General features: G+C 33.2%; 1 protein-coding gene across 1 annotated transcript; it reads right to left on the bottom strand.

Annotated features, from left to right (window-relative positions):
- Positions 1 to 2,896: 2,896 nt before the first annotated feature.
- On the bottom strand, positions 2,897 to 7,490 carry LOC148938919 (uncharacterized). The gene is made up of 3 exons (XM_089107437.1): positions 7,170 to 7,490; positions 5,021 to 5,184; positions 2,897 to 3,100 (listed from the first exon to the last, which is right to left on the bottom strand). Exons 1-3 carry the CDS (start codon positions 7,213 to 7,215, stop codon positions 2,897 to 2,899), a joined length of 414 nt encoding a protein of 137 aa, XP_088963563.1. The 5' UTR covers positions 7,216 to 7,490.
- Between the last annotated feature and the right edge of the window lie 216 nt (positions 7,491 to 7,706).

Raw genomic sequence — 7,706 nt, 5'->3', positions numbered from 1 at the left:
CATTTCTTACATACATCACATTGGTAACACTCAAGCAAATTTGTATTACTATAGAAACTAAAATTGCTAAGGAAACTAAACACATAAAAAAACATGGAAAGAACTAATTCGATGTACTAATTGGTTGTGAGAATAACAACCACAAACCACTGAGGATACAACAATCTTCCAAAACTCTTGTAAGTACTGTTTAATGCGAGTAAAATTGCTAAAATCATGAAAAGTTTTTCTACACACATCACATATGAAAGGTTTCTCACTTGTACGCAGTCTTTGATATGTATCCAAACTGCAAACTTTCGAAAAACACTTCTCACATACATAACATGTAACTGTCTACTCACTCATATACCCTCTTTGGTGCTTGGTCAAATTTCCATGTCGAAAAAAGGTTTGATCACATATATCACATTTATACTATTTCTCACCCGTATGCATTCTTTGATGGGTGTTTAAATTTTGTATTACAGAAAAGGTTTTGTCAAGAACATCACACATAAACGGTTTCTCAACCGTGTGCACTCTGTGATGGGTGATCAAATTTGCTGCTCGAAAAAAGTTTTTATTACAAACATAGCATTTGTACGGTTTTTCGCCCGTATGGATTCTTTGATGGCTGTTAAAACCTGATGCTTGAGAAAAGGTTTGGTCACAAATATAACACTCAAACGGCTTCTCACCCGTGTGCGCTCTTTGATGGGTGATCAAATTAGATGCTCGAGAAAACATTTTATCACAAACATCACACTTAAACGGTTTTTCACCCGTATGCATTCTTTTATGGGTGTTCAAATGTGATAACTGAGAAAAGGTTTTATCACAAACATCAAACTTAAACGGTTTCTCACCCGTATGCATTCTTTGATGGGTATTCAAACCGGCTGCGTGAGAAAAGGTTTTGTTACAAACATCACACTTAAACGGTTTTTCGCCCGTGTGCACTCTTTTATTGGTGTTCAAACCTGCTGCGTGAGAAAAGGTTTTGTCACAAACATCACACTTAAATGGTTTCTCACCCGTGTGCACTCTTTTATGGGTGTTCAAACTTGATGCTTGAGAAAAGGTTTTGTCACAAACATCACACTCAAATAGTTTCACACCGGCATGCACTCTTTGGTGACGGTCCAAACCACACTTTCTAGAAACGGACTTGTCACATACCTCACATTTAAATGTCTTTTTCTTTTTGTGAATTCTTTTAAAACTTTTCGATTTTTTTTCATTTTTACTTTGGAGGCAACTTTTAAAACCTTTTTTCTGACATTCTAAGCCTTTTCCTTCAGATTCTGATGCACACTAAATTAAGAAACTTCTCGTATGTGGATTCTTTGAAATGAATAGTGACGTATTCTCCATGAAATGAAGTCCAGACACATGTGGTTAAAAGTGACCTAAAAGTTTAAAAGTCTATAGATTAAACAAACAATACAAAAATCCATACTCTTAAAACTGAAAACAAATATATATCTTTCAAAATGTTTTGAAAGTCTACAGAGTTAAAAACAGAAAAAAAAGTAAATCTTTTAGTAGGTTTTAACAACTAATTTTATTTTCAATCCGTCTTTTGTCCCTCATTGTGATACTTATATTAGCTTTTAAAATTAGTGATTCTAATACAACGAAAGAGCGCAAATGAAACCATAAAAGATAAAAAAGCAAACCGTAGTGTAAATTAAACCATTAGTGAAGGACAGGAAATAATACAATAAATGTCAGGAATTATTGTAACAAAAAGAGGAAGAACTAAAAGAATGCACATAATATGTTGAAGTTGAAATTTTTGGGTAGCCACAAGGCTTTGGATTTAAAAAAAAACGAAGGATGTCACCTTTTCTTCAGGTCTTACAAATAACAGTTCAAATAGGGAAAAATCTTTTTAATAAACATTGAAAAACAATTTAAAAAAATACAGATATTTCGGTCAAACATAGTAACAACGCCATCAGCATTCGGTTACTTTTGAATCGTTTAAAAAATTTCCTTTGTAACAAAGAGTCAGGTTGAAGTACCTTGCGAGCAGATTTATTTGCTGTGCTATACTTTTTTTATATAGACATGCACATATTTTAGGTTCAAAATTTATATTGAACTGTGAACAATAAATACGTTGTTTTAGTTCACTGTGCATCGGCTATAAGCAAATTGTTAAATAAAACAATATTTAGGCTGTGACTGATAACTGGTCACAGGTGACTGATAACTGGTGATTGAAAACGGAACTAGTAAGAGCTCATCATCGTGTATTTACATGCAGAAAACACGTTTATTTGGTATAAAATTTTCACTAGGCTCTGATTGTTTGTTTCGATTTTTTTTTCATCGTTTTTCACTTTTTTGTAAAAGGATTCATCTCTCTGAGGAAAACATGACTTTCGTCTTTTTTTAATCCAACGAGGTTCGCTATGTTCTTCTAGCTAAATATTCAAAACAACTCGCTCCTAAACAGACAAAAAAACTTTTGACTTTATCTGCACAAAATGAATTCAGTACTTTTGTTTGAATCTAGTGTTTTCAGTAAATTAATATTCTCATTAAACATTTCTGGTAGGGAGTTCAGATTTTAACAGCCGATTTTCTTCTTCTTTCAAATTCACCTTGGAATCAAAATAATAGACAGATTTATTTTTTTATCTCTTGATTTGAAGAGAAATATCTACTATAAATATGGATTAAAAAATTTATGTAGAGACATAGTTTTAAGTCTTATTATCAAGCCTTCTGAAAATAAAGTAACTTGCAAAACTACTTTCAAGGAAAAACTTAAAAATGTACATTAAAGACTATAAAAGCGGTTTGGCAAACACCCACACATTGGAAAAACACAAAACAAAAGGTCCATTTTAAGAATAGGTCTCTTTGTCCTGTTTTTGTCAAACAAAATAAAATACGATATATTTCAATAAACAATGATACAAAGTTTCAGATATACCTTCATTGTTAGAACATTTGGGTTGCAATTCCTGAGTGTCGTATTTAAATTTACATGGTCCTGATATGCTAGGTAAATTGAGCAAGGGAACATCTTCACGTTTTGGTGACAAAAGATGGTTTGGAAACTGAAAGGGCTGCTCTCTATCACCTGGTAAAGCATCTTCAATTTCTAAAACAAAATTTGAATTCAACAGATATAGAAAAAAGTTAAAATAGAACTTAGTAAGTAGCTCTGACAGCTTTTTCTTTTTAGTTACGTGTTGCCTCCTCTTTGATGCCTTACTTTTTACGCTAAAACTTTTTGTACTTTTAAAAAAAGCTTTTTATTGCTCCAATTAAACGAAACTAGTATTTTAGAAGTCCTTCTTAAAGAATTGGGACAAAATTAACTTTTTTTACTAGCGTAAAGAGCGAGGTGTTGAGGAGGGGATAACCCCCTTCATATACGTAATAATTTCTGTTCGTTTTAAGTTTTAATGTTGCTCCTTACTTCTGGTTGGAAAAACTTGTTTTTTTTTAATTTAATTTAATCATTTTTTAAATAATCCAAAGAAATCTGGGCCACCAAGAAAAAAATTGTATAGGAATTCAGTAAACTTTCCCCAGTATATAATTTCTAGGGAAACTAGGGGGCCTAGTCGCCCTCCATTCTTTTTGATCATTTAAAAATGGCATTAAAACTTTTTATTTCCGTTTGAATGAGCTTCCTCACAATACTCTAGGACCATTGGGTCGATACGATCACCCATGAAAAAAATAAAAAAATAAAATAAAAATAAACATGCAACCGAAATTCTGTTTTTTTTTAGAGATTCGGTTACTATTGAGCCAGGTCACTCCTTACTTACAGTTTGTTACCACAAACTGTTTGATAATAAAACCTACCAAACCACTTTCAAGCCAAAATTAAAAATGTTCATAAAAGACAACAAAAATGGTTTGGCAAACACCTGCACATTGGAATAAGATAAAACAAATAGTTTGATCTTAAGATTCAGTCCCTTTGTCCTATTTTATTCAAATAAAATAATATCCAATATATTTTAATAAACAGAAACACAAGGTTTCAGATGTACCTTCATTGTTATAACATTTGGATTCCTGGGTGTCTAATTCAAATTTACATGGTCCTGATATGCTAACAAAAGATGGTTCGGAAAATGAAAGGGCTTCTCGCTGTGATCTGGCAAAGCATCTTCAACTTCTGACACAAAATTTATATTAAAATAGACATAGAAAAATTTAAAAGTTAGGCTCACAAAGAAAATCTGACAGCTTTTGCTTTTTAGCTACGTGTTGCCTCCTCCTCAACACCTCTCTCTTTACGCTAAAGTTTTTAGTAGTTTTGAAAAAAGCTTCTTATTGTTCCAATTAAACGAACATAGTGTTTCAGAAATCCTTCTTAAAGAATTGGGACAAAATTAAAATTTTGGCGTAAAGAGCGAGGTGTTGAAGGGGAGACAAGCCCCTTCATAAACGTAATAAACTCTGTTCTTTTTAAGTTTTAATGTTGCTCTTTACTTCCAGTTGGAAAAACTTTCTTTTTATTTAATTTCCAATCGTTTTTTAAATAATCCCAGGAAATCTGGGCCACCTCCACAGAGAAATGCCCTCCCCACGGATATATCCTCTAGACAATTCAATCCGGGTGAAACTTAACCCAGGCAATTACCCTTAACAACTCAGCACGTAAATTTGGGACGGAGAAGAGAAGGCGAAAAAAAAAATTGTATAAAAATTCAGAAAAAGTAATCCAATGCCTATTTCCTTTGACAAGTTCACTCCCAGGAAACTTCCCTCTCCAGGGAAAATCCCCCCTGATAAAACCCCAGCAAAAAATGTGTCTTTTCTCCCAAAAATGTATGAATGCTTCCAATAAAAAATACCATGCGTAAACACTGTACAACTTTTATAACTTAAAAACACTTCCCCTGGAGCTGTGGAGGGGGGGGGGGCTATACACCTGCACATTGGAATAAGATAAAAACAAAAGTTCCTTCTTAAGATTAAGGTCCTTTTTCCTATTTGTGTCGAATAAAATATTATTCGATACGTTTAAATTAACAAAAACAAGATGTTTCAGACGTACCTTTATTGTTAGAATATTCGCATTCCTGGGAGTTGTATCCAAATTTACATGGTTTTGAATGCTAGGTAATTTAAGCAAACTAACATCTTCACATTTTGGTGACAAAAGTTGGTTAGGAAAATGAAAGGCCTTCCCGCTGTCACCTGGTATAGCATCTTCAACTTCTAAAACTAAATTTAAATTCAACAGACATAGAAAAATTTTAAATGAAGGTTAGAAAGCAAATCTGGCAGCCTTTTCTTTTTATTTACGTGTTGCCTCCTCCTCAATACCTCGCTCTTTACGCTAAAACTTTTAGTACTTTTGAAAAAAGTTTCTTATTGTTCCAATTAAACAAACATAGTGTTTTAGTAGTCCTTCTTAAGGAATTGGGACAAAATTAAAATTAAGCAATTATTAAGCGAATATGACAGCTTTTTCTTTTTAGTTCTATAAATGTAAATATACAGACATAACATGTTTACATAAAACACAGATCTATATGCAGTTTTTTGTTTTACAAATCATTTTTAAAAATATAGTGTTTATAAAGCAAGAGAAATCCAGAAACATTTAATAAAATTCACGAACATAGAACAAATTAAAACCTGAAATTCACAACATAGAATGAGTAGCTGGATAAGTGTAGTTGTCTTAAATTGACCAAAAATCATATAACCAAAACTGAAGGGATAATACAGCCCCCCCCCAGAACCTGGGGACAAGGGTTATAAGTTATGCTCCCTGGGTATATAAGGTTTTAATGGAAGAGATAGTAGTATAAACTTCGGAGGGAGCTCATTCGGTTATAAATCTGAATTTTTAGTTCCCTTTTTGAGAGTCAAAAGTAATCTGATGGCAAATAACCCCCCCTCCCATCCCAAACCAACCGTCTTTTCCCCAAATGCGTCTGATCAATTTTTTGAGATTTTCATTTTGTCCATAATAGACCAAAGATCATATCGTTAGAACTCAAGAGTTTAAAAAGCCCCCCAGACCTCGGGGAGATATGAGGTTTTTGTGGAAGGAATGATAGTACAACTTCGTCAGGCGTTCTTCCTATTGGAAATTGAAAGTTCTAGTTCCCTTTTTAAAAATCAAAACGGACCGGAGGGCAACTAACCCTCCGGCTTTCTTTACTTCAAATCCATCCAATCAAATTTTTGAGATAGCTGCTTTGTTAAAATAAATCAAAAGATGGTTAACAGAAACTCCAGTGTTGACACAAACCCATAGAGCCCTGGGGCAAGTGTTGTATGTTATAGCCTGGGGGCATATAAGGTTCTTATGCAAGGGTTTTGAAATTATTTCAAAGATCAGATAAGTCAAACCCCCACCTCAACCCATATAAATTATAAAAGATATTTTACTCCAAAACTCAAGCAAGCTGACCCCTGGCCTTCTCTCCATGGCCTGACCCCCCCCCCCCCAAAAAAAAAAAAAAACTTATTAACGACATTTTATTACATAAATTATGGCAACCCACCCCTTGCCCTCCATGGCCTGACCCCCCCCCCCCCAAAAAAAAGCATCTTTTTAACGATATTTTATTCCAAGACTTGTGGGAGCTGACCCTTGCTCCTCCATGGCCCGATACCCCTCTCTCGCCCCAAAAATTATCAATGATGAATCATGTGAACTGACCCCTGGCCCTCCCTCCCTCTGATCAATTTATTCAGGTCAACTGAATAAAAAAAAACATTTCACATCTTAACAATCCCAAAAAATAGACAATCAATGTAAAAAAAAAATACCACTCAATTGGGATTTTCAGCATTAGTTCCCAGAACATAAAATACAAAATATAGTCTCACAAGTTTAGCAGCTGATTTAACTAACTTTATTCATCTCTTTTTGTGGAAATATTTTGTTCATCATACCTGCACAGAAAACAGATTGACAGAAAATTTTTCTACCAGACAATTAATTGTCTCACCAAACTTAAAAATTAAAGCTAATAAATTGAATCTGAATGTGTTTTGAATCACAAAGAAGCAACTATTATCACCAATCAGCTCTTAATCATTAAATCAAAGTACATATGTAGTTAATTTTTTTTTCTTAGGATCACTTAATGAGCAAGGAGGAAAAAAAGGATAATTATTTTCTACAAAAATTAGCTTTTCTTTTATTCTGAAAAAAAAAAAAAAAAATCAACAGTACAACTTACCATTTTTAAAGAAACAATCCTCAGAAACTGTGATGGTATTGGCCATTTTCAGAAATTGTGGCAAGTCCAGGAAAGATTTTGGAATGGAGTTAATGCAAATTATGAGAAATACAATACTATCATCGAAACTTGGATACAACACAGATTTTAGTCAGGAGAGTCCTAAAATACAAAAGATATTAGGATGGATGACTAGAATGACTTTTACTCGCTGCATAGCAGATTTTGTCTTAATACAGTCGAAATAAAAGGATCAACTCCTTTAGGAGTCAAAGGCATTACAAATTTGATTTTTTTAAAGGGTGCTAAAATTCAAAAACTTTCTTTTTTATATAACTAAATCTAAAGTGTAATTGTGGATTTTAAGTTAAAATAAAATTTCAAAGTAAAGAGAAAAATAAAGCTGTCGGCTTATATTTCATTAGTTTGTTTATTAACCTGAGAACTTTAGTTAGGGGTGATAGACCTGGGGTTTTGGGACCTTTTATTTTGGTTGTCCAAGTAAATATAGTATTCACTTTTAATAGGTTCCATTTA

This window comes from Artemia sp. Qi Xiang Cuo, unplaced genomic scaffold (assembly GCF_049724085.1).
Source record: "Artemia sp. Qi Xiang Cuo unplaced genomic scaffold, ASM4972408v1 HiC_scaffold_31, whole genome shotgun sequence".
NCBI classification, from domain to species: domain Eukaryota; kingdom Metazoa; phylum Arthropoda; class Branchiopoda; order Anostraca; family Artemiidae; genus Artemia; species Artemia sp. Qi Xiang Cuo.
The sequence above is the reverse complement of the archived record's forward strand: the minus strand, read 5'-3'. Positions and strand labels throughout refer to the sequence as shown.